This window comes from Muscardinus avellanarius, assembly GCF_963383645.1.
Source record: "Muscardinus avellanarius genome assembly, chromosome: 4".
NCBI lineage: Eukaryota > Metazoa > Chordata > Mammalia > Rodentia > Gliridae > Muscardinus > Muscardinus avellanarius.
In genome coordinates this window covers 117,776,297-117,803,161 of record NC_137789.1, presented here as the reverse complement: position 1 = coordinate 117,803,161, position 26,865 = coordinate 117,776,297, and the positions used below count along the sequence as shown (strand labels likewise).

The 26,865-nt window shown below is 54.3% G+C and overlaps 1 protein-coding gene across 1 annotated transcript in view; it reads right to left on the bottom strand.

The window, feature by feature from the left end:
* Positions 1-19,493, bottom strand: part of COL13A1 (collagen type XIII alpha 1 chain) — a gene marked incomplete at both ends in the record, with an annotated part of 158,418 nt that extends 138,925 nt beyond the window's left edge. The window contains 2 exons of the mRNA XM_080694674.1: positions 3,839-3,922; positions 19,212-19,493. Of these exons, the coding sequence (XP_080550800.1) occupies positions 3,839-3,922; positions 19,212-19,493 (366 nt within the window). The remainder of the gene's footprint in view (positions 1-3,838; positions 3,923-19,211) is intronic.
* Between the last annotated feature and the right edge of the window lie 7,372 nt (positions 19,494-26,865).

The following is a 26,865-nucleotide window of genomic DNA, read 5'->3' as shown; positions in this document are numbered from 1 at the left end:
AGAACAGGGACAGAGAATGGGCGAATTTCCCTGATCTTTGTATTTGTCTCAAGTGGCCTAGGAAATCCCACGGTATGTATATCTGTTCCCAAGGCCCTGCTCCTGTCTCACCAGGCCATATGCTCTGCAAACGGCCCACACCTATTCCTCTGAACTTCTGGCCGCTGGGCCCCTCCTAGCTGAGGCTTGACCTCTGGCATCCCGTCCCAGGCCTGCAAGCCCATCACTGCCCTGGAGAACAGTGCATGCAGCCCTGAAGCAGGATGCAGCCAGCTCTCAGCCAGTCGAGGGCTATTTTGGGACAGGGAGGATCCCAGGAGGATGCTGGCGAGGTCAGAGTAGGAAGGGAAGGAGGCAGGTTTTCTGCCCACGATTATGTGTCCCAAGCCCTCTGGATGCTACCCAGGGGCCCAGGGCTGCCACAAGGAAGAACACACCCACCGCAGGACTCAGGCCTAGGCCTTGCTGGCAACACAGTCAAACGGGACGGGCCTGGGTTTGGAGCCATAGGCGTAGATCACTGTGGCCACTGTGGGCAATGAGAGTGTGCTTACTTGTTTGTTTACTTATTTATTTTATTTTTGGCAGTACTGGTGATTGAACCCAGAGGCACTCTACCATCCCAGCCCTTTTTATTTTTTATTTTGAGACAGGATCTTGGTAAGTGGCCCAGGCTGGCCTCAAACTTGCAACCCTCCTGCCCCAGCCTCCAGAGCAGCTGGGCTTACAGACGTGAGCCATAGAGCCTGGCCTGAGAATGTGTTTATTTGCTGGGTCTCAATGGAAAGTTATTTCAGCTTCAGGCCAGACTTGGGGTTGGTTGAGGGAAAAGGCTGATCTGATAGCAGATGGAGACCACAAAGAGGAACCCAACTATGAGGGATAATTACTTGAATTTCTTGAACATTCACTGAGCATCTCTTATATGTGGTGTACAAGATTAAGAGCCAGAGAGCACTCTGCATTTGAACACATACAGCCCTTTAGAATAGCCAGAGTCCCTCTAAAGCATCAGGAGCCATTAATAGCTTATAAATTGACCCTAAGACAATAATGAGAGGGAGAGAGAGAGAGAGAGAGAGAGAGAGAGAGAGAGAGAGAGAGAGAGAAAGGGAGAAAGAGAGAGATGCATGATACAGGTACAAGAAGTATGGTGTTTTACTTATGCATTTGAGGGCTTTGGGGCATTTCAGAACATTAGAATTCCACTCTACCTCTTTGTAGTGCTTTGAGGAAGATTGTCAACAGGAAGCATTCAGTACTGTACCCGGCACACAGTAGGTGTTCACTTGGGGGACAGTGACAGAAACTATTACTTTGACTGGGTTAGTTTTCATGTTGAGGAAGTTCCCGAGAACATTCGTTGAGAAGCCTCGGGTTGTCCAGAGGCGGCAGGTTGGCTAGCCCACACGAGGACATGCGCTGTGCTCTGAGATTCTGTGATGTCACATGCTTCTGTGCATCCTTTCGGGGCCTCAGCTTGACTCTCCAGAAAGCTAGGGAGCATCTCAGTCCTCTTCTGATTTTGCCTCTTTATGGAACCTTCTCTGTAAATTCTCCTGGAGTTACCTACTCGACTTTGATCTTTATGTTGGGCCGAACTGCCCTCTGGGAAATGCTCGACCCCAGAGTACTCAGCCCAGGAGCCCTGCTCTTGTGTCTGCCATGCCGGCCCAGCTCAGTCCTGCTGGTGTCCCCTTCCCCACAGAGGGACTGCTCCAAGCTCCTTCTTCTCCCCAGTGTCTCCCTTCTGCACCACCCTCTGCACTTCTCATTGTCTGTGGGTCCCACGCAGCCTCAGGAGCGGAAGCACTTCCACAGCCTCCCGCCTCCCTGCCACATCCCTCCCCAGGACCACCCGAGCATTCATTCAGAAGCACAACACTGAGGGCTGCTGGTGAGGCGCAAACCTGACAGCAGCCAGGATACTGCTGTCCCCAGTCAGGCAGGGAAAGGACAGGGGTCAGCCTCTGTCTGGCCTTAAGTGTACAGCCCACATTGCCCCAACCCCCAGGATATGGTATTTGGTAAGGATTTATAGCATTTGAAGTACAAGGGGGCAGTTGAGGGAATAATAGTGCTTACTACAGATCTGGTGCTAAAAATCCAGTGAATCCAGGATTATTTCACAGAATCGATACCCCATATTTGAAAAACAGCTGTTATCCCTGGTTTTCAGACAAGACAACTGGGGCACAGAGAGGTTAAGAAAACTCTCTGAAGGTCACACAGCTGGCAAATATCAGAGACGGAATCCAAACCTATATCTTCCATGACTCCAAATCTCTTGCCCTTAATCAGCATTCTGTACTTTGAGCAAAAGTCCGTTGGAATTGCCCAAGAGCAATGGGGGCAGGAGACACAATTCTTTGAAAGGCGAGCAGCCCCAGAAGCCCTGCTGACTGTGCTGGCTCTGGCCAGGCCTGTCACCCCACCTGCGTCCACCTCTCTCACTCACCCAGGCACTCCTCTCCAGGAAGCGTTCCCAGACCCCAGGGCCCGATCTCCTGGGCCCAGAGGGAGGGAGGAGCTTCCCAAGGCTCTGGACACCCTTTTAATTAACCCAACGACCCTCTTCTGACTGAGGCCAGCTGCATCCCATCACGGTCTCTGTCTCCAGGGACAGCCTGCCTGAACCGTGACTCCCAGCCCAGCCCACTCACTCCCAGCTAGCGTGGTCCCTCCATTCTCCATCTGTTCAACATCTGTCAGCTTCTTTCCTTGGCTTGGAGACCTTGTTTGAAGGTTCCTAGGGCTTCCAGCTCCTGTGGCCGGTGGAGGACCTGCCCGAGAATAAGTACAGCGAGTGCCCTCCCAAGGCCACTCGCCTTGGCACGTGGGGTGTTGAGGACGCCACGCAGGGCAGAGCAGGCTAAGCAAGACAGAACTCCCTGAGATTACTTAATGTGTCATCTTGTCTCCCCAGCCCTTTTTTTGGGGGGGACTTCCTGCCCTCTGGCCCATGCCAGTTACTCAAGAGAGTGTGTAACTTACTCATCTGCCGTCCTCATGGCCTAACAAACATGGTCAGCAATCTGGAAAAGCTCTCACGAGCTATCACTTATCAATGGTATTAACTGCAGATGATACACCTGAATCCAGTAGCCAGCCTGGTGCCCAACACAGAGCAGGTGCTTGTACACAGCTTTAAACACATGAAAAGACCCAGTTGTGGAGCAGACCATAGGACACCAAGCACTGCAGACCCCTTCTGTGACGAGTCTGCCCACGCAGGGCTAGTAAATGGCAAAATACACATATTGTACCAAATCACCTGGCAACCCATAACCACACCTGGTTCCCTCTTGTGTGAGCATGTGTGTGTGTGTGTACAGGTGGTCTAGATGCCATGCAATGAACCACATCCCTCTAAGCCACCTAGCCAGGGCAAGCAGAGCCTCAAAACCAGGAATCGTTCATTTATTCAAGTAGAAAATACTGTATACAGGCTATGTTCCTACTACGTCAGGAGCTGGAGATGCAGAAGTGGATGTGGCGAGGAGGAGGCTGATCTCTCCTTGGACTCTGCATAACCCATCATGATGTCCAAGACACGGCCATGTCTATCATCATATCTGATTTCAGCCCAACCTGGCTTAAAGAGTGTGAGGCCCATAGAAGAGTTTATGAATGAATGCATGTGTGTGTGCGTAAGTGGGTGGATGGATGGATGGATGGATGGATGACAGGCTGGCCCATCCGTGAGTGGAAAGTAACTACCACAGATATTGTCATTTGATTTTAAAATAGGAAGTGATGGTCTGAGAAGGATGTGAATGTAGCATGAGCACCTTCTGGTGTGCAGGGTGTGTCCTAGGGAAGTGTGACCTCACTCAACACAGGGCCCCTTACCTGGTGGGCAGTTACATCCTGGCGACATCTTCGGGGCCTCCCGGCGCCTCCGAGAGTGGAGCTTCCATTTCTGTACAAGGAGACAGACAGGAGGAGTCACTGGGAGCTCGTAAACACCAAGCCCTGGAGAGCTTCTGTGGGCTGGTGGGGAGGGGAGGGGCACATGGGGAGCTGGCAGGGGACTGCTGCAGGATCAAAGGCTGGCGGTTAATGGTCCTCCACTGGCCACGGGGCGTCTGGGTAATAAGAAGCAGAGGAGGCCCATCTTGGTAATCTCAGTGTTTGCTGTCTTCAGAGCATTCTTAAAGAAATTAAGCCCAACGGCAGGGCCCTATAAACCACATGCACAATGGCATGCTTTTCTCGGCTCTCTGCTAATTGTGTCCTTTGGGATGGGCCTTCTCATGGATTCTTGGGCAAAGACAGCAACTTCTGCTTTTCTGGTGTCGTTCACAAAACCAGGGCAGACAGGTAGGGTAGTAATAGGCTGGGAAGGGCCGGGTATGGTGGCACAAGCATGTAATCTTGGTGCTTGGGAGGCTGAAATAGGATGATCACAGGTTCAAGGCCAGCCTCAGCAGATTAGTGAGGCCTTCTGCAACTTAGTGAGACCCTGTTTCAAAACAAAAATAAAATAAAATAGGGCTGGAGCTGTAGCTCCGAGAATGCCCCTGGGTTCAATCCCTAGTACCGCAAAAACAAACGAAGAAGCCAGGAAGGTTTTCGGCACCCTTCTGCCAATCTGTTCCTTAATGCTCAAAATCACTGAGCCAATATGGAAAGCTCCAAAGAGTCAGAACACCCCTACTCTCAGGAGCTGCCACATGCCTTGTGGCCAGTACACAAGTTCATGTGAAACAGCCAAGCCCGGCAGGATGCCCACAGGTGCCAACACCCTGTGTGTGACCTCTGCCAAGGGCATCATGCTGAGCCTTACATAAGGACTCTTACTTGACCTTTGCAGTGAAGCAGGCCAGACTAGCCCCGGGGTTTGCAGAGACACCCCTGGAGCCAGGCTGCCGGGTCCACGCGGGGTTCTGGGATCCCGGGCTGAAAAGAGTCCTGACTTCAGTGGGTTCCCGAGAGGACTGAAAGGGCCCATGTGAAGTAGACAAAGAGCGGTGCCTGGCTCCTGGGAAGCTCTCAGCGAATGTCAGCTGTTGCTGCACTCATGTGGCAGGTGAGGAACCTGCCGCCCAAAGGGCAGGCTGCAGCCGGCCAAGGTCACCGGGAAGCCAGGCCGGAGCTGGGCCCAACGCCGCGCTCTCTGATGCTCCTGTACCAGCTGAAAGCTGGTTGCCCCAGAGCCAAACTGGCACTCAGGGTCTTTTACTTCCTTCCCATTGTAGCTTTTTAAATCATGATTGAATGTGTTGCCCAAAGTATGAAGTAGGCAGCCTCCCATGCAAATGTGTACTTTTTTTTTTCCCTGCTAACGATTGGCTAAATCCTCGGTCTCGTGGTCTCACCTCGACCGGCGATGGCCAATTAGGATGCCTGTGACCCTGTGAGCATTTCCCCAGCGTTCGCCACCTCACTACTGTGTCATTTTGCCTCTCAGCTTGGGCCACAAGAGAGGAAAAGAAAGGCGGGGGGTGGGGACGTCACAGGGAAACATCGAGTGGCGGGAAAAGCAGGTCGGGGAGCTTCCTAAGAATTCACAGAAAAAATGACGTCTGCCGAGCCTCCACTATGTCCTGCCACTGAGCTGGTGCTTCCATACACAAAATCACATTTGATTTTTATAATCAGACTCCAAGGTGGGTTTAATAATGACCTCACTCTGTGCTAAAGGTCATTCATCCGGGACCTGGTGGATCCAAGCTATAGACTCAGGCTTTCTGTTCTGCTGTAGAAGTGTGTACAAAGTCCACTCTGCTCTGCTGTAGAAGTGTGTACAAATGTCCCTGGTGACAGGTGGGATGGGAGAGAGCCTCTGAGGGCAGAGGGGGCTGGAGGTGGAGCAGACCGGAAGAGGGGTATCCCAAGGGGAGACCCACATTTAGAAAGAAAGGCTGGGCATGTGGCTAAAAGGTAGATGGGTCTTGGGGCTGAGCTACAGCTGGGCCAAGAGTGGCCGCTGGGCAGACACGTGACCTTTCAGAACAAACTCTGGTGACAGACCCCGGGATGCCTAAAGCTGAGCCTGGCTCATTAGTGCCACTTTTCAGTAAGGGATTTCATGAATCTGTTTCTACATATCTCCCCACCAATAACCAGGTCAGGTACCCAGTAGGTGTGTCACACAAATCTGCTAAATGACAGAACCGGCCAGTGCGCAGCAATGTGGCACCAGTAACCAGGAGGGCCAGCACTCGTTCAAGAGCGACATCGATTAAGATGCCAACAGAAGCATGCCTGGTGGGTCCCAGAGGCCACCGCCGAGGCCACTGCCACTAGTGCGCCTGACCACCTGTGTCTGTGCCCCGCGCCCTTCTCTCCCCTGAGTCACCATCTGTGTCCCACTGAGGCCAGCACCTCCAGATCCCACCCCTCCCCCAGTCCAGGGGCGTCACACCAAGCGCCTGGCCCTCCTGCCTCATGAATCTCCTCCTCTGGACTCTCCTTGCCACCAGAGCCCAACGCGTTTTCTGTCAGAGGTCCCCAGTGAATGTTTTAAGCGGTGTGAGCCCCTGACCCCTGTCACAAGTACTCTGCTATTCTGTCATAGGCCAAAGCAGCCTTAGATGGTTGGAGACCAAAGGAGTACGGCTGCGTTCACGTGAAATCAGGCTTACAGCAGCAGGGTTCGGTTTGCTCCCCCCCCCCCCCGGTGTACTCACTATACAGACTTGCTATTCTTCCCCTCATGAAGGAAAGGGGCACCCTGTCTCCATGGTGGTTAGCTCTTCTCCTAGGGGAACCCCTGGGTGACAGAGTTCACCTTGGCTGCCTCTGGCCTCTGTCCTCTCACCTCTGCTCTTCCTGCACAGGGCTCAGTGCTGCCCAGTGGCCAGGTACCTCTGCATTGCTGTCTGGTGGACTCCCCATCCTCCCCAGCCTAGCCTCTGTGAGACACTGTCTCAGGCTCCCAGGACCCTCCCTCCACCCTGGCTACTCCCTCTCCATCTCCAGTACTCTCTCTTACCCATAGCACCTAGAAGCTGCAAGCCACAGGGGCCCCAGTCCTGGCCTCCCCCTTTATCCTCCAGACCTTTGGGGACTGCGCCTCATCTTTCAGCTTCAGTGCCGTCTAGATGTGATGCTGAAGCCTCCTTTGCACCTCCAACCCAGACCTTCCCACAGAGCTCCCATGTGGCCATCCAGCCGCCCAGCCAGCTCAGCCTCTGACTGGAGCAGCTGAGCCCCTGGCCTGCCCCCTCCCCAGACCTGCCCCCTCAGGCTTCCCCATCTCAGGTGCTGACAGCTGCGTTCTCCCAGCTGCTCAGAAACTCAGAGTCTTTCTCTCACCCACACCCGTGAGCAATGCCTGTTCTCTACTTTCCAGACACATCCGGGATCAGACCCCCTCTCACCACCGCTGCCGCGACCACCTGCTCCCAGCCTCGGCATCTGGCCCAGCCACTGTGATAGCCTTCTAGCAAACCTGTTTCTGGTCTTGCCCCTGCAGCCGATCTCAACCCAATGGCCAGGACAGTCACGCAGACCTCTTGTTCCTGCCTCCGGGCCTTTGCATGTGTGGTCTCAGTCTGGGATCCTCTTTCCCTAGCCGTCCACCTGATGTGCTTCTAATGAAGCCACATTCCTTGCTTTCTGTGACCCCACCATGCTCCTCATCTCTCTCTCTGTTTCATTCCTCTTTAGGATTTTTATTTTGTTTTGCTTATTCATACCACTTATTGCCTTCCTCTACCACTAGAAGGTAAATTCCACAACAATGTAGATTTGTTCTGTTTTACTCACTACTACATCCCTAATGCCTAGTACAGGGCCTGGCACATGACAGGCACTCAATAAATACTAGTTGTTTACAAATCAGATGTCATGTTAAGTTCCGATTTCCTGTCTCTTATGCAACAGGAGGGTCTGGCATCTGTGGGCCAGGGTGAATCAGATGCTGTGTAGTGGCGGTCCCCTGTAGATGGGCATGGATGTGCTGTCCAGGTCAGCGTGGTACTCCTTCCCCCGCTCACCTGCTCAAGCCACCCATGTGGCCCTCTTAGGCATCTGAGTTTGAGGCCCCTGGTGAGAAGCCCAGGCTGGGGCTCAGGGGTACATGGGAAACTCTTCAAGGCCCTGGGAGACCCCAGCCACCCTGGACAGAGAAGCCTTCCCGTTGCACCCTGCTGGCAGCCAGGGCCTCCTGGAATGCCCTGTGTGGTCAGAGCTGAAACATCACCCGCCTGATGGGTCGCAGCTATTAAAATGCCTGTATCAGTATCAAAGGGAAAATGCCAGGCGGCCACCCGCTCCCCCAGAGAATGCAACTCCAGCCGCCTGGGTTTAGGGGCCGCTCCCTCCCCTTGCCCCAGCCTGGGGCTCTTAAAGGGACCTGGCTGCCCGTAGGCCTCTGTCAGCCATGGGGTGGAGAGTGCGCAGAGACACACACAGGCGAACTTCGCACTGCTCTCTGTGGCCCTGGTCACTGCCCCTCGGGGGAGCCTGCAAAGTGGGGGTGTCGCCTGCCGACCTCCAGAGTGCTGATCCAGAGACCTAAGGGGATAACACAGAGGCAGGGGTCGTGGGAGCCAGGAGGCAGTATAAATAATCCTCACAGAGTAGCTACACATATAGAGCCTAGATACCAGGTGCTGTTCTAAGCGCTTTAGGAAAAAAAATGTCATTTAATAATTAACTTAGGAACTGGTGTGTATTTCAGTGGTGGAGTGCTTGCCTAGCAAGTGTGAGGCGCTGGGTTCCAATCCCCAGCATTGCCAAAAATAAAAACAAATTCATTGCTGCTATTATAAGAGTATGAATTGTGTGAGAACCTGCCTGCCCTGGGGACTTTATTTGGGGGTGCAGATGACCCCAGGCTCCAAGGAAGCACCCTCTATCAATGGCCCGAGCCAGCTGGGCAGCATGGATACGAGCCTGGGCCAACCGGAAAGTGCCAGGGCCTTGAGGTCTAGTCCCAACGGCCCCAGTGACTGTGTAGTAAGCTAGAGTACGACCCCTCTGGACCTGGACCGCCTCACTCATGAAGTGGGCATCGTGTTGGTCATCTGCTGGACTCCGCAGACAGCTGGGAAGGTAACAAGGGACAAGAGATGGAGAAGCTGCGTGGGTGTGAGGTGCAACCTCCTCTACTGGCTGGCTGCTCTCGGTGGCAGGCGAAGGCCACCTCTGCCTAAAGCCGCTGCCAAGCCTGCCCCTCCCTCTGGCCACAGGGCACACCCTCCTCCTCCCCCATCTTCCACTGAGGGGAGAGGCTCTGAGGCAGGACCTGGCTGCTCTGCTCAGCGCTGGCTGCCTGGGCTGAAGGAACTCTTCTAGGAAGGCAGATGAGGGCTGACCCACAGCAGGGCTTGTTAAAGGGACAGGCCCATGTGTCACCATGTGCCCCAGGGGACAGGCAGCTGAGCAGGGTGAAATCAAACCGGAGGAAACCCAGACATCCAACCACCCCACCCAAACCGGACTCTTAGCCCAGTTTGCTTCAGGGCCTGTGTGCAGGGAACAGGCGGGGTGTCAGGGGCAGGGAGCTGTCTTCTCCCCCACACCCAGCTCCTTTTGTGCAACAAATTTGGTGCCTGATCACAGACTCATAGGGCCGTGAAACAGGCCAGAGGGTCTGCCAGATGCCACGTGCCACCTCTGGCTCCCCATGGCACAAGAGCCAGATAGATGTGGGCCTACACGCCATGATTCAGAAGTCAAGGAATGGTGGCCCTGGCCCTGCCGGAGCCTTCCCATCTTCACAGGGGGAAGTCCTTCCTTTCATGTAGCCCAAGGCCTCGCTGCGGCCTCCCAGGAGTCAAGGAGATGGGCCCTGTAGCCAGCAGCGGGTAGGGGCCCGCTCATCCTGGGGTTGGGAGCTCCAGGGTCTCAGGGCTCCAGGCTGCAGTCTGGGCCAGTGTGAGTGGTGCGAAGTGTGGCAGGTGTGCATTTGCACGGAGCAGACACAAGGGAGGCTGTCCTGGAGGGGCTTGTACTCTGGAGAGCGGCGCACCAGGGTCTGCAAACCACGTGTGGGGGCAGGAAGCAGTCACTGTCAGTACGGCTGTGGCCGAGAGCCAGTCATGGGCATGAACCAGTTCGCTCATCACCGGGAGGCCATTCCTGAGCTGGGGACAGGCAGCGACGAACCAGGTAAGGACCGAGGCAAGGACGGCTCAGGTCTAGCCCCATAATGTACATCTGAGGAAACAGCCAGCATCTCACCTATATTCAGCCATCAGGGTTCACTACAATCTACCTGATGAGCAGGGACACTGAGGCAGAGGGAGGGAAACTCACCTGCAGGGCCACAGTCAAGAGGGCCAGAGGAGGGAATTGAGCCCAGCAAGCCTAGCTCTGAGCCCCGGCTGTCCGCGCTGTGCCTGTCTGTGACAGGTGGAGCTTGGGTCTTTTCAGATTAAAATATCTGTTACCAGAGTACGAGGCAATGCTCAAAGCACTTTATGGTTCAACTATTTTAATTCTAAAAACAACCCTCATAGGGGGAGTTACTCTTCCTATCATCACCCCCCCCCCCCACTTCACTGAGGTACAATCCAAGGCCCAGAGAGGTTGAACAACTCGGTCAAGGTCACACAGTCAGCAACTAGCTGAGCTGAAATTGAACCAGGGATCCGGCTCCAGAGTCTGTCCTGGCCGTGATTTGAGTGCACCGCCATTCAGCGGAGTTCTGAGACCCAGGTGGGCGATCCTTGGGGCTGGGCAGGGTGGCCAGGGTTGGGCCCCAGAGCAGTAGATATATCCTGGAGTTTTAATCTGGGAGATGGTGTGATTGAAGGAAAGGTTCCCCTGGCTGCTGTGTGGATGATAAAGAGGTCAGGACAGAGTAGGTGGAGGGAAGAGGGATGAGGGGTCTGTGGGAGGCTGACAGTGCAGGGCAAGGCTGGAGGCCAGAGCGTTCACAGGGACGGGATGCAGGGAGGCCGGACTTCCCTCTCAGTTTGGACTTGTTGAGTTTGAGGTGCTTTCGAGACCCAAGACACGCAGGAGACGAGGGAGGGTAGGTACGAAGACTGGTCTTGGGCTTTGATGGGAGGGAGAAACTGGAGCTGGCGCTCTCCGTCCTGAAATGGCCAGCTCCCCATCTTTGAGGGTGTGCAAGCCCGAGGACCAGGGCTGCTGGGCACTAATAAAGGTCCTTCCTTCAACACTGATTCTACAGAGTTGGGAGAGCTGGAGGTGGCAGGATCGCCCTCTCACTTCCCATGTCAGTAAGCTTTGTCCCATGCCCAGGAGACCAAGTGCCAACCTGGGGGATGGATGAAGAGCCCCAGCCAACTCCCTTTTAACCAGGCCCCTTCCTGCATCCCTGTCTGCAGTGGTCACTCTTCCCGGCCTGCATGACAGGCCTCCTTGTCAGAGCAGGACCTGATGTAGAACCCCCGTGGCTTAACAGATGGCAGCGGGCATAGAGTCCCCCAGATGGCAGAAGCCCAGCCCCAGGATAACCGAGGGGGCAGCCAGGCCTCAAGGCTACCCGGTCTGCACTCAGAGAGAGGACAGACCAAGGTGATGACAGGTGAGGAGAGGAGAGGGGCTGAACAGAAGACAGCCCTGGGCTGAGGGGGCTCCAGCCACATGGGGCCTGGGAAACCCCATAGTAGCCTCCAAGCAAGGGCCAAGAGCCCAGCGTCTGCTGGAGTCATGCCCAGTGCGCCTGTAGGCAGTTCTGCCCCTTTGAGCTTAGCTCTCCCTTGATCTCTGGAGGACAGGGGCGGGGAGGCTGCTGCCAGCGCCTCTTCGGTCCTCTGGGCCACAGAGAGCTTGTCTGAGGGGTCCCCATTTTTGGCATTAGCCTCATGAGAGATGGGAACAGTCATTGTATTGATACCAGGAGAACCAGGAACCCTGGCACCCCAGCCCTCCCAGTCCCGGGTCTTGGTTTCCCTCAGAGAAGCCTGCTTGTCCTCTGGTTTTCTCAGGCTGCTCTGGGAGGGGCAGGAGAAGGGGCTGGGCTGAGCTGCAGCATGGCAGAGCGCTTGCTCGGCAGGCCCTGGGTTCCATCTCCAGCACCATGTGTGCATACATACACACACTTTAATGCACACAGATGGGGGGAAGGATTTCTGAGGGGCCTCTCTGGGAACCTCTCTCCTAGATGGCAATCCCTCATCTGCTTTATTTTTAGAAAACAACAGTACAAAGACACTCCCCCCCCCCTCCGACGCAGGGTGTGGTGGTGCACACGCTTGTAATCCCCGCACTTGGGAGGCGGACACAGGAGGATCGCGCAGGTTTGAAGCCAGCCACGCTAGCGTAAGAGACCCTGTTTCAAAAATATAAAATAGGTCTGGGACTGTAGCCCGGAGGTAGAAGGGCTTCCAGGAACCCCAGTACCACCACCACAAAAAAAAAAAAAAAGACCCTTCTGCTGGCCCTTCTTTGACCCTCCCAGCCTTTCAGACTGCTCAGCACACAGTAGGACTTCCACAGACATTTTGCTGTGATCCTCATTACTGCCAGCCTCAGCCCCTCAAGCACTGCAGGGACCCAGATGAGAGTCTGGGCACATTACCCAGGATGCTCAGGGCCCTGGGCCACACGCTGTCTGTCAGCACAACCAGCCTTATCTCCAGAGCACGGTCACCTGTGGAGTTTATTCAATGTACCACTGCTGGACCTCACCCACAGGGATCTCCACTCAGGAACTGGGAAGCTGGGCGGCCAGGTGCAGGCCTTTGAGGACGCTAAGATGATGGGAAGGAAGAAAGAGTAACTTTATTTTCTTTTGCTTTTGTGGTGGTGTGGATTGAACCTGAGTTTTTTGACCCACTCCAAGCTATACCCCTGGCCCTATTTTATTTTTCATTTTGAAACATGGTCTTGCTAAACTGCTGAGGCTCTTGCTAAGTTTCTGAGCTTGGCCTCGATCCTGTCATCCTCCTGGCTTCGCCTCCCAAGTACTGGGATTACAGGTGTGCACCACTTGTGATCCCAGTACTTGGAAGTAATGCCTGGCTGAGAATAACTTTAAATGATTTTTTAAAATTAGGGATTAAACCCAGGGGTTCAATCTACCTCTGAGCTACACCCCCAGCTCTTTTAATTTTTATTTTTTATTTGGAAACAGGGTCTTGCTAATTTGTTTAAGGTCTCACTAAATTGGCTGGAGTTGGCTTCTCAAGTGCTGGGGATACAGGTATGCACCACTATATCTGGCTTGAGAGTAATTTCCAAATGTCCAGTTACTTCAGCACCTCTAACCCTATCTTGTCCCTAAAGGGGGCATCCAAGTGACAGGCAGATCGCTATTAGATAGTTAGATGGGGAAGGTAAGAGAGGAAAAAATAAAAGCAAAGATTGGGTGAGCAAAGAGAACTGGGATTGCAGCTCAGACACAAACTTATGCCCAGGGACCACACGATGCCAGCCGCTGGCCCCTGGCACACTGGATTAGTCCACAGAGTTAGAGAGGCACAGCGCTCGTGGCTCAGGATGCTGGCTCTGGCGCCACGCGCTCTGGTCCAGGCCTGGCCCCGCTACTCACTAGCTGCATGCTCCTGAGAAGAAGACTTAACAACCTCTGGGCCCCATTTTCTTGACTGCAAAAGGGGAACAGTAAATATAGTCACAGCACAAGATAACTGTGAGGATTTTGCCCACCGATAGATGTAAAGCTCTTTGAATAGTGCCTGGCACCAAGTAAGTGCTCAATAAACACTATGAATAAAATCTGTGGGCCTGATGCAGCCCCTTCTCACCTTCTCGGAGGAGGAGGGAGGTGGCAATAGTTACAGTTGCCACCAGCTGAAGGATTTTATTTAATCCTGTAACAATCCTGGGAGGAAGATGTTTTCATCCCCATTTTCCCCTTCAGGATCCTGAGGCTCAGATCACACAACTAGTGGCAGAGGTCGGGATGGCACCGCATGCTGTGGGCCTGCCTGCTTCACTACCCCTCTGCCATGTGCCCCAAACAAAAACCAAAATTGCCAGGCAGCCTGGGGAGGCAAAAGTGGGGCTCCTGACTTCAGGAATGAGGGATGGGAGGGGACAGTGCCCCAGCCTCTCCATCTAGGTGGCAGAGCATGGCATGGAGCCTCCTCCACTCTCCTGGCCAGGACCTGACCTGTAGCTGGGCTCAGCGGGAGCTAACCACGTCACCCTCTGCTGGCTATAGGGAGCCCCCCACATACACACACACTGAGCAGATGCTGGGTCTGGGTTTGGGAGCATGGAGCGGGGCTGAGACGGCTTCCCTAGCCTCCAACAGAACCTTAAATCAAACTGATCGGTGAGGTGGCCCCTAGGTGCAGGGCAAAGTCCCAGACCAGACTCAATAAGAGACCTAGAGACAGCAAGCCCTGGCTTTGTCAACAGGTCCTGTATGGAGAAATGAGACATTTAAAGGCAACTGAGAGGAGGGTACTGAGCCTTTGGTGGCAAGTGGGCTTTACCTCCTGCACTGGTGCCCAGGTGCAGGGGGGTGTCCGCCTGGCGCTCTGTGTGGAGAAGGACTCTGGGCCCACTGAGACAGTGTATTGACTGATTGGTAATGCCTGCCCTGGTTCTGGGTGGGGAAGCCAAAGGCATGTACTTTGTCTATTTTCCTTCTCTGAAATAATGTCGGCCCGGAAGAGCCCCAGGAAGTCAGAGCAGGGAGGGTCCATGTTGGGATGGGGTGGTTCAAGGAGGCTTTTCCAGAGTGCACTGGGGCAAGTCTAGAAAGGTTCAGAACAAGGCACAAAGGCGCCTTCCTGGGAGTGATCAAATTGTGAAACTTGGCTCCAGAGCGTTCACTTTCCCCAACACTGGCTACCCGTGAGGCCCTGCGCCTCCCTTGAAGCTACCTGCTAGTTTTAAGGCATTTGGAGGAGCTGTAAGCTATAAAAACTCTTCTTGACTCTACTGATTATAAGTACACTTTGCATTTTGAAAAAAAAATACCTAAGAATCATGAAAGAGCTCTTCTCCTGCACACCAACTCTCACAAGTTAGAAGTAGCTTCCTAGAAAAGGAACAGTTCAAATAGTGTTATGTCCATGCATGAAGGTATCACTACCAACCTCATTAACATGTATGGGGAGGGAGGGAATGAGGAGTATCAGGGTAGAATACAGAGGGAAATTCACCAAGTGATGTACGCATGTATTAATGTGTCACCTTGACCCTCACTATGATGTATAATTAGATCAATAAAAGTATATTTTTACAAAAGAAGCAACTTTCTGGAACACTGCGTTGCAATGATCTTGAGATCACAGGTAAACTTAGAGGGAATGTGTGCTGCAATTGATTAACAATGTCTGCGAGGGCCCTGGAATGGGAAGCAGGCGTGCATGCCACGCACTGTCCTCCAGTGACCTCTTTAACTGGAAGGAGGAGGGGTGGTGTGGAGGAGAGATGTCGGCTGCAGGCTGGATCCTAGCCCTGGCTCTTCTAATACCAGCTTGTGTATCGTTTGGACCTGTTTGCCCAGCTGTACAGTGAGGGGCCTGGACTTCACTCCCTACCTGAAGGGAATACTAGATTTGGGACACAGGAGAGTGCTGGCTGCATGAGGGTGCCTGGATCTCCGGCCCAACTGCTTCCTGAGGTCCAGGCAGCCGTGATCTGCCAGGACACACTGCACAGACTACCTTCTACCCCCAGGCCACTGTCCTGCTCCTTCAGACCCTATGCTCATCCTCATCCCAGATTCCAGACCTAGGGAGCCCCATCTAGAGCCCAAATCTTTTAGCGACTGCTTTGATCTCTCCCACAAGTGCCTCTTCTGAAAAGGACCCCAAAAGCAGGCCCTCTGCGCACCCTATACATCCGAGACATTCCTAGTACAATTGTTTTTCTTGGGGGTGTAGGAGTTTGCCTGGGGTTCATCAATGTTGTAGCCTGGGAGTTTTAACTATTTCCTCTCTCAGGAAGTTCCTTAACATTGGGTGGAATGAGTCAGAGATCATGGGGTGCGGGTACAGTAACCTCAGTCTTCTTACCTGTGAGATGGGGTAATGAGAGCATCGAGCCCTTGGGGAAGTTGTGGGGATTGAAAGAGTTGTAGTGAAAACAGCTGGAGTATCCATAAACCAAGACGTTCCTTTTACAGTTGCTGTCAGTAGTGCTAGGGACAGGGGTCTGCCCAGCATCCCTTAAAACTCACCTTGAAGATGGCTGCTGAGACCATCCTGTTCTCCCCCTGCAGCCCAAAGAACGGATCTGGCTGTTTTCGATTCCCTCCCTCCTCTCTCACTTCACACTCATGGCCCATCCTAGGTGTCATCTGATTTTCTCCATTTGGGACATTCCAGTTTCATTCTTCACAGCAAAGAAGTCAAGTAACAGGCAGCTGGAGTGCTCATTAAGGGTCCCAGACCAGGAGAGAGGCGCTGATGGGGGAAGAGTTGGGGCCTGAGGTCTGGAAACCACACTTCCAGCTCCCTGGCCCTGGCTCTGACCCACCCCACACCGGCATGGCCTCTCACATCTGCCTCTCATCCCTCTCTCCCGCGGGTCCCCCAGCCCCGCCTTGCCCCGGGCTACCTCAGCCAAGATCCGGCCCTGCACCCTCAGTGGACCCAGACTCCACCCTCGGTGGACCCAGACTCCCGCCTCCGGGCCATGGCACAGGCGGCACCTCCCTGGGACAGCCCTTCCCCGTGCCCTCTGCCGCCCTCGGGAGGGCCTGCCAGGCACTCATGTGGCCTTGAGCACTTGGAGGCGGTACTTTTGAGAGCATGCTCCTAACTGCCATCTCCTGACGGTCTCCAGCAATCCCAGGAGGGAGGATGGCTAGGTAAGGTCACATGGCTAACATCCTGCTCCCCCGAGCTCACGGGATGCCTGTGGCCCTGTGAGAGCAGGGACCGCAACAGACCCACATCACAGACACTTCCCTCTTCTAGCTCCAGCACCCTCAATGATCGCCCTCAGGTCCCACCACCACACCACCAAGTAGAGGCACTCCGGTGCTCTCCCTTCCCCTCTCCATGCTGGGTCCTGGTCCCCTCAGCCCACAGAAGCGCCTGTGTGGCCCTCCTGGTCTGTCTGCTTTAAGCTCCCATCCTGGGGACATACCTGCCCTCCTCTAAACCCTTCAATGGCTCCCATTGCCCCTCTGAGGACCTGTCTCTAAGGCCTCTCTTTACCCAGATTACTCATCTCTCTAGCCTCATCTTCGACCAGCCCACCCTCGCAGTCTCCAGGGTCTTGGACGTTCTTCAGTTCCCCAAGGCAAACCCACCATCTGGCTCCAGCTCCTAGAAGAAGCTGGTCCCTTGGCCTCGCAGCACAGGGCCACATGCCAGCCCCCTCTGCCTGGCAAACTCCTATTCACTCTTCAGATCTTCACTTACACATCTCCAGGAAGGCCGCCGTGACCACCCTGCCCTATATTTCCCAGGCCCGCTTTCCCTCAATATTATAGTATTATCCACAGAACATGGTCACTGCCCCTTTTCTTCCTGTGCCCCACTTTCCATGAAGAGGGCAGAAGTGTGTCTCCCACGACGCCTGGCTCATGGCGGCTCTCAGGAAACACTGGTGGGGCACAGTGGGAAGAACACTGCAATTGGGCCAGAAAGCTTGAGGGTCTCCCTAGGGGAGCCTGAGCAAAACACTGCCCTTCTCTGGGCCTCAGTTTCCCCATCTGTAAAATGGGGGTCACTGCAGATGACCTCTGGGGTGACTTTCAGCTCTTGGCAGATAAGGAGATCTAGAAGGCAGGGAGGTAAGCAGGAAGCTGCAGCCTAGAGAGGGCCTGAGAGCAGGAGGCCTGGCGTGGCCAAGGCTTAGGCAGAGGCTGCAAGTGCTGGGAAGGCCACCCTTGCCCTGATCACCAGGAGGGGCTGAGAGCAACCAGGCTAAACCACCAGGTCACACACTGGCTCTGCAGAGATCAGGGCCCCCGGATACCTGGGGGTGCATCTGACACCTCCTCACCTGCAACTCAGTCACCTGCTCCCACTGCTGAGCCTGGAACTGCCCAGGCCTGGGAGTCTGTGGGCGGCCTGACCTCACAGAGCCCTCTGGGTTCCCAGGGGCCCAGCGGGCATGGGCTCAAGCCCACAGCAGGCATGAGGCCCTTCAGCACCAGCGACTGCCCTGCAGCCGCCCTTTCTGCCTTGGTCCCAACCAGCGGAGAACTGCTCAAAGGCACCTGAAGGAACCTGGCTGTGGGATCTGATGCATCCTGCCCGAACGGCCATTCAAGCTGGGCCCTAATGTTTGCCACCAACACCACCATTCTGCCAGCTCAGAGCTGTCAGGGTATTTGTCCCAGGTTACAGAGCTTCCAAGTAGTAGGAACAAAACCCCAGGGCTGCTGGACTCCACCCACTGCTCCCCACAGCACCAAGGAAACCTGCCACGGCCAGCCTGCTCAGACTCCTGCGGCCTTCACCTGCCTCTCCTTCCCTCCCTCTTGGAGGCCTGGAGCCTCTGTGCTGCCCAGATGCAGGTAAGTCACCATGCCTCGCCCTCTCCAGGCCCAGCCTTTCCTCCAGAGGCACAAAGCAAAGTCGTTTCTCTCCTTCCTGGGGAGCATGCCATCTCTCCATGAACTTTCAAGATCACCATGAGATACATTTTTAGGCTTTGGTCTACTTGGGACAGAGGAAATTTGGAAAAGAGCATCCTTCCCAGCATCCTTTTCCTAGGGGAAAAAAAAACACATTGGGGACCATTCCAAAGGCACCTGCGTTAAGAAACCCAGCGTAGGAACAAGAAGTATGAGCTGACTCATGCCCAAGGATAGAAGAGCCAAGCTTCCCACATTTGGGCGCCAGTGGTCTGGAGCAGTGAGCAGGGCCCAGGACATCACTCTGTTCCCCAGCAGGCCCTTGGATGATCCGGTCTCTTACTCCCTCTTCCCAACGTGGCAATAACACTCAGACAGCACCGACCCTCATGGGGTGGAGGGAGAGGACCACCGGTGTTCAGCAACATAGGCTGTCTGGGGGCCTGGCACACTCTCGGAAGCACAGGCAGGCGCTGGGGCTCTCACCCCGCCCTGACCCGGAGGCGAGGTGGAGCTTGCCGGCCTCCGCGCGCCTCGCTGCGCCCAGCCTCCCTCCACCTGCCCTGCGCTCCCAGACCCGGGCACGGAGGGTGGCGGCGGAGAGCAGGGAGCCGGGGTCACGCAAGCCCACCGAGTGCTCCGTGTGGCTGGCAGGGCGGTGTCGGCCTTGGTGCCGCCCCTCCCTCCCCCTCCTGCAGACTCGCGCGAGCTCGGGGCGCACGGGGCGGCGCGGAGAGTGAGCGCCCGCGGGCACCGGCCGGTGGAGTCCCGGGGCTGCGCGAGGGGGCGCCGCGGGGAGGGGTAAGAGCCAGTAACAAAGAGCACAGACCTCGTCCAGCAGTTGGTCGACTCGTCCCAAAATAGCCGGCTCCATTTGCTGTTCCCCGCGCTCCGCTTCCAGGCGCAGCACCCGGGCCTGCAGCTCCGCGGTCCGAAAGTGGGCGAGCAGGCTGAGCGCCAGCGAGCAGAGGGCCAGCGCCAGCAGCCCGCACGACCCCGGGCTGGGCAGCCGCGCGCAGCGCTCCGCCCGCGCCGCCGGCCCCGGCGCGCCCAGCTCCCCGGAGCCGCGGGCGCCCGCGCCGGCCGCTTTGCGGGCGCGCTCGGCTACCATCCCCTCGCGTCTTGAGAACCAATAAATAAATAAATAGAATAAATAAAGGCGAGTGCGGCTGCCCGACGGCGCGATCCAAACTGCGGGGCAGAGGGAAAGGGCTGGTGTTGCTGGAATACGTCCCTTTCCTTTGGTCCCGGCAGAGAGGACGGAGAAATTAGCAGCAGGAGGGGGAAAGCCGAAAATCACAACCAGCAGTCGTTGGGGTACACCCAAGTGAGAAAAAAAAGTTATTTCAAAGAACACTCCCCATCCAGGAAAGTTAGGAGGATCTGGCCGGCTCCGCGCTCGTCTTCCCCTTCCAGCGTCTGCAGAGTCCTCGAGCTGGTGCCGCGCCGTCGGTCCTTCGGGTGTCTTGCGTCTCCTGAGCGGGTCAGTTTCGATCCCCGGGCGAAGGGGCGCACGTGGAGGGCCCCATGGGCAGCGGTGGGTCGTGGCCGCGGCGGAGGAGCGCTGGGGCCGATTCCGGCGCCTCGGTAACTTGACACACTCTCCGCTGCCGCTCGGATCGGATGAGCGATCCCGGCTACTTCCCAAACTAATCCCTCCGCCCCCTCCCTCCTCCTCCTCTGCACTCCTCCTCCGCCTCCTGCTGGGATTTGTTTATTTATGCAAACTCGCCCAGGGTGGGGGGCGTGGTGTGCGGCCCGCCGCCTCAGCCCGTCGCCCCCAGAGCCCCTCTCCCCGCTCCCAGTCCTCTTTGAAGTGACACTTGGGGTTATTTATAGGCAGGAAGGGGGAAGGGGGTGTGGGGTGGAGCTGGGGTTGCTACTTCTCTCCCTTTCTCCCCCATTCACACCCAGGGCCGGGTTTGCCTTCAGCCCAAGCCGGGGGACCAGGCACCACCTCCCTCTGCTTCCCAAGACGCTGCCTTTGGGACCCTCCAGGCTTCTGGTTGAGTTATTCAGGGCGTCCTATCTGGATGGATCTTCATATCCTCAGCAGGACAATCCGACTGCCTCCCAGGGCCGTTGCACACCCTCCGCTTCTCACCCCCACCCCACTCCCCCAACACACCCGCCACCTTGAGCTGTGCACCTCCCCAGCCCTAGGCTCCCCAGCGCCCAGGATGGGGCCCATTTGGAAAACCCCATCTTTACTCTGAGCAGAAAAGCCAGCCCTCTAGAACCAAGACCTTGTTAGACTCATAGGTGGGTTTCTTCAGGGTATCTGAGAGACAGGTCACTCCTGCTGCCTGCAGGTCCTGATCTTCCCTGTTCAGGTCGGCATTGATCTGAGCATTGATCTGATCCATCCCTCTGCTGCCAAACCAGCCGGCTCCACCATTCATCCCACCGTCCAATAGAAGGTGAGCAATCCCTACACCTACTCATCCTCCTGCCTGTGGGAATCTGGCCTTAGAGATCATCCGCTCCCTTTGCTGGCATTTACTGTTCCTCCTCCTCTTGAGGAAAGCTGGTGGCCTGAGGGACTGTTTGCATTTGGTAGTTTCCTGTCCTCCTTTGTCACCTCTGCCCCACTTTAAGTAACATTTGTGTCCCCAGAGACTTTATCTCTTTCTGTCCCTTGACATTCCTGCAAATGACATGGTGGGATGGAGACTCTGGAGGAAGCCTGTCACTTTGGAGCAGTGGGCTGGGAAGATAAGCTGTCCTTTGAAATGTGAAATGGACCTGGGAGCTACAGGGGCAGTGGGATTCCCTTTCATAAAAGCAGAGTGCTTCACACTCTACATTTTAACCGAGGAAGCTTAATACATAACACAATTGGCTGGAGATGTAGCTCAGAGGTGGAGCGCTTGTCTAGTGTGTGCAAGATCATGGGTACATTCCACAGAACTGCAGTATATACATATGTGTGTATATATATACATATATATGTTAGACATATAAATGTGTGTACATATTTTAGTATATATTATAAAATACATTATACATATTATATACATATATGAGTAGATAAAATACAGCATCGGGGCACATCTATTAGATGTGGCACTCTAAACAGAGTTTATTGAACTTGTAACATAATACTTATATATGACAACTATTATAACATTAGCTGCTGACTCAGTCAGCTACTCTGGAGGACTACTGGGGATGGAAAGATGATGCTGCCAAAGGGCTGGTGGCCAGGAGCGCTGGGCTTCAGTGCCTAGGATTTCCTCGAGGTGCCTGCCTGAGTAAGTGCACCCCTGTTTCCTCATCCCTGTGATGGGTTGTCCCCAAGAGCCCTGGAGTACCAATCTTTGAGAAAGCAGTGGTATCAAAGACCACAAGGGGGCGCTGGAGAGTTTCTCTGCGGGGAGAGGGAGGCCAGGAAATTCTGGGACTTGGGCTTCCCCCATCCCCCTCTGGGCAAGTCTGGAAGGAATAATTGAACTGGGGAGTTAGCTTCATTTCTTCCTTATTCTGCAAGCTGGTCTTTTCCTTTCAGGACTTTTGGGGCCCTCGGGAATGCTAAGGCAGTGAAACCTGAAAAGCTCAGGGCTGCCATTTTTGCAATTGGGAAATTGTAGGAAAAGCGTCCTGTGCTAGCCTGACTTGACCTCTCTTTCCTCCTATACTGTCAGCATTAGAAACCTGTCCAGACGCCAGGGCTTCCTGGCATCAGAGAAACCCAGGTGTAAATGCCACTTGTGTTAACTCTGGAGGCACTTACAGCCTCTGGGCCTCAGTTTTCTCATTTATAAAATGGGTGTCTAATAAAAATACCTACCTGTTTGGGAGGACTTAATGAGGGAGTAAATATAAAGTACTTAGCATGGTACCTGGCACATAGTAGGTGATTCATAAATGGTATCTGCTTTGGAATTCATGGCTGCTAGTGTTAGCTGAGACATAGCTACTTTGGGGCTCCCAGGTATAAAATGGGAAAAATTTGGACCCCAAGAGAAAGCAGATGGGTCACAGAGAGCTTTTATTTTACCACAGCTGGTGGCTGGGGGTAGCAGTGTGTGGCAAGAGAGCCTTTGCTGGCACTGAGGGGCCCTACCCAGAGAGTCCTCTGATTCTTACCCTAGAGACTCACTTCTTAAGCCTTGACCACCCTAGGTAAGAGCTACAGTGTAGCTGGGCTTCTCCTGAACTCCTCTTCCAAAAGGGGTGCAGGCCAGGACTGGGGACTCAGGTAAAAAGACTCTGACCTCCAGGGGTTTAAAATCTAAGAGAGATGTCACGTCATGTCCACAGAAAACAGTCACCCAGCTGGGCTGGGCATGTTGGCTCACATCTGTGATCTTAGTAGTTAGGACTGTGACAGGTTCGTGGCCAGCTTCAGCAGTCTCATGAGGCCCTCAGCAACTTAGTTAGACACTGTTGCCAAAAATAAATAAATAAATAAATAGCTGGGCGTGGTGGCACATGCTTATAATCCCAGTACTTGGGAGGCAGAGACAGGAGGATCACACAGGTTCGAAGCCAGCCGTGCTGGCTTAAGAGACCCTGTTTCCAAATAAAAAGTATAAAATAGGTCTGGGAGTGTAGCCTGGAGGTAGAAGGGCTTCCAGGAACCCCAGTACCACCAAAACAAACAAACAAACAAAATAAAGAATAAAACGTAGTAGCTTAGGGGTGTAGCTTGGAGGTAGAATGTCCCTGGGTTCCATCCCCAGTACCGCAAAAAGATAAATAAAATAGGGCTGGGGGGTGTAGCTCACAGGTGTGATGCTCCTGAGTTCAATCTCCAAAGCTGGCATAAACAATAACAACAACACCCTGGCCAAGGGAACCCAAGGGAAACCCACAGGATGGTATAAAGGCCACCAGAAGGTAGAGTCCCTAGGAAATTGGACTTTCTGGATTTTTAGCAAGAAGAAGCTGTCAATTCTACCCCCAAAGAATTTGACTTTGATCTGTGGTTGTGGCTACACTACTAGATAAAAATGGGCTCTCTTGGAACTGGAATGGAAAACTAAGGAAAAACATACTCTTATGCATACAATCTGTGCCGTTTCTCTCTGGGCTATTCTGCCTTGACGCTCCTACTGGACCCGCTGCCAGCAAGGTTGCCCTTCACTCTCCTCATCTCTGAACCTTAAAATCCTGCCTTCTGCTACAAATCCAGCTTTATCAAATGAACCCGACTTCATCCCCTTGTATCCATGACAGCGGCAACCTTCCTCAAATCTTAGCCACCCCGGCTCCTACGAGCCCGCTGTCCTGTCTCCCTGGTGTCTACTGCCTGCATTCCCCAAACACTCCTCTTCCATTACACAAGTCAAAACTGGAGGTTGGAGCCAAGCATGGTGGTACACACATGTAATCCCAATATTTGGGAAGCTGAGACAGGAGGATCGCAGGTGCACAGCTAGCTTCAGCAACTTAGCAAGATTCTCAGTAACATAATAAGACCCTGTTTCAAAACAAACAAAAACAAACAAAAAGTAAAAAGGGTGGGGTTCAACTTGGTTCAACCCTTAGTACTGCACGCACACGTGCATACATACAAATGGCCGTCGGCCCTCCTCAGACCTGCCGACCTCAAATGTGCTGCTTCTCTGGGAGACTGCTCTGTTTCTGACTCCTGAACTGGCTGCACCCCAAAATCATCTGCTGAGGCCACAGGAGAGCAGATAGCCGTTGTTTTATCCACCTTGAGCCTATTCCCATTCTCTTAGTAACTGTGACTCAGTCTCCTTTGGGAAGCCCTCTTTCTCTCGATCCCAGTGGCTCTGGTGGGGTTAACCCCATACCTGGCCCTATAGGTTATTTAAACTAACTTAGCCAATTAGCCGGTTCTTGTCAACCCTGGCTACAGTGACTAGGCCAAGGACAGGAATGTGGCCCAGTTCCAGCCAGTGGGAATGAGGCTGGGCGAAGGCACAGCGCTTTTTCGCAAGGGCTTTCTGAGAGGGGCAACGGGAGCTGCGGGGCCATCTTGCCACTGGGTAATGGAGGTCGAGGTGCGATGACGCCACGGGAAGCTGGGCCTGAAGACATTTCTTAAGCCCTTGGAGCACGCTGGGCATGGAGCTCATCCAGGCCTGAACTTTCCAGTCCCATGACTGGGTTTTGCTCAAATCAGTCTAAGTTATTTCTTTTCTTGCAAAATTAAGAGGCCTGAGTCCCAGGCTAGGTTCTCACCTCCACCTTACTGAGTCAGAATCTTCTTTCTTTCTTTCTCTCTTTTTTTCCTCTCTTTCCTTCTTTCTTTCTTCCCTTCTTTCTTTCTTTTTTGTACTGGAGCTTGAACTCAGGGACATTCTACCTCTAAGTGACACTCCCAGCTCTTTTTATTTCTTTATATTGAAACAGACTTTGGCTAAGTTTCTGAAGCTGACCTTGAACTTGTGATCCTCCTGTCTCAGCCTCCCAAGTAACGGGATTACAGGTGTGTGCCAACATGTCTCAGCTGACTCAGAATCTCTTCCTGGTGAGTGGAAGGGGGCAGCAGGGAAGCATCCCTCTCACCCATGCCCCTGGAGGGAGCAGGAGGGCTTGGAGAAATGTCCAAGCTGGTCACTGCACCACCACTGGCCCAGGGAGAACTTGGCCCTCCTAGGCCCTTTCCCTCTCTGTGTCCACAACCTGTGATGCAAAGCCAAGCTGGCATTTCCCCTCCTCACACTCCTCACCTCATCTCTCCTCCTAGGGCTCGGGAGCTGTGCCCTCCCACCTCACTGGCCTCCCCAGGCTCTTCCTGGCTCAGGTTCCCTTGGGACACTGAGAGCTGAGCGTTGGCACAGCCCTTAGCACAGGCCACAAGGGGTTGCTTTCTCCCTTCCCTCCTCCTTCTCCTAGCTGGGACTGGGCCTGTGGCTCACACCTCCAGTTTCTTTCAAACCCAGTTCTCCTGTCTGGTTTCCCTGCTCCTGCTGCCTGGCCTACACCCGCCCGTCTACCCAGGCCCAGCCCTCCCATGCAGAAGCCACAGCTGGCGAACCTAGCCCACACAGGCTAGACTGGGGACCTGCCGGAACCTCCCCAACACTCCAGACTCCCACTCTGCACTTCTTTCCCAGGCTTTATGATCCTGGCATGACAGCCCAGCTCCCCAGCTCTGCCCTGGCTCCCGCATGCATGAGTAGGACCAAGTCATCACATAAGCCTAGACTTTCAAACAAAGGAGAAGTCACCGAGTTCATTGGAGCCATCGTTCTTCCGGGACTGTCTTCTGTAGCAGGGCCTTATTCTAGCTGACCCCGGCTGCAAGCTTTCAGGGAAGGGGCTACTATGTCTCCCTCTGTCTCCTCAGCACTCCGCATTGTGCAGGCATCCCAGAAATGGCGGGAATGAACAAGTGAGCGAAGGATGCGCGAATGGGTGGGTTCCAGTTGTGGGTTCCCAGCTCCGCTACTGCATTGCTGCCTCTGTTTCCACTACGTAACAGGTGGAGATTGGTGGACAAGGACAGCCTGTGGAGGACAGAAGAGGAGTGGATGAGAGAGAGCCTTCCCAGCTCAAAAATCCATTCATTCTACAAATATTTATGGAACCCTTTCTAGTGCTGGGCTCTGCTGGTGTTGGGGACATGATGTGGGGAAGGCAGGCTGGTGGTGCAAGCTGACACCATGAGGAGAGATGTCCAGGCTGGTCACTGCACCACCACTGGCCCAGGGAGAACTTGGCCCTCCTAGGCCCTTTCCCTCTTTCTGCCCACAACCTGTGATGCAAAGCCAGGCTGGCATTCCCTCTCCTCACACTCCTCACCTCATCTCTTAAGTGCCTCCTAGGGCTGGGGCTCAGGAGCTCCGCCATGTAGGGGACAGCGGGCCCTGGGGAGTGCAGAGGAGCCCCCTTAGGCTGGGGAACAAGACCAGAGGAAGAGGAGTGGGAGGGCACACCAGCAAGAGGCCTGCTTGTGCAGAGGCCCGGAATTGAGAAGCTCTCTGGGGAAGCTGGGTGGCTCATCATGGCTAAAATGTGGCATGTAAAAGGAAAGGGGGGCTGCGCGGAATGGTGCACACCCGTAATCTCAGTACCTGGAAGCCTGAGGCAGGAGAATTGCAGGTTCAAGGCCAGACTCAGCAGCTTAGCGAGGCTCTTGGTAAGACTTTACTTAAAAATAAAATAGGGCTGGGCTGTATTGCAGAGGTAAAATGCTCCTGGGTTCAATCCCCAGTAAAACACACACACACACACACACACACAAAAAAAAAAAAAAAAAAAAAAAGAAAGAAAGAAAAAGAAAAGAAAAGAAAAGAAAAAAAGGGGATCTGGCATGATATGGGCCTTGGATTTTGTTCTGAGGACAAAGGGAGCCATTAGAAGAACTACTGTTCTATTTTGGATGGGGGAGCTATAGCTCTGAACCAGGTGCAGATCCCAAAGCATAGGAGCCAAGGCCCATTGAGAGTGGAGCTAGGATGACAAGACAGGTGCCCTCGGGGATGCTGACTCTCCAAATGCCTTTATACAGGCTGTAAAATCAAATGCTTGCTCCAGGACAGCAGTGCATGGTGTTGCTGGAG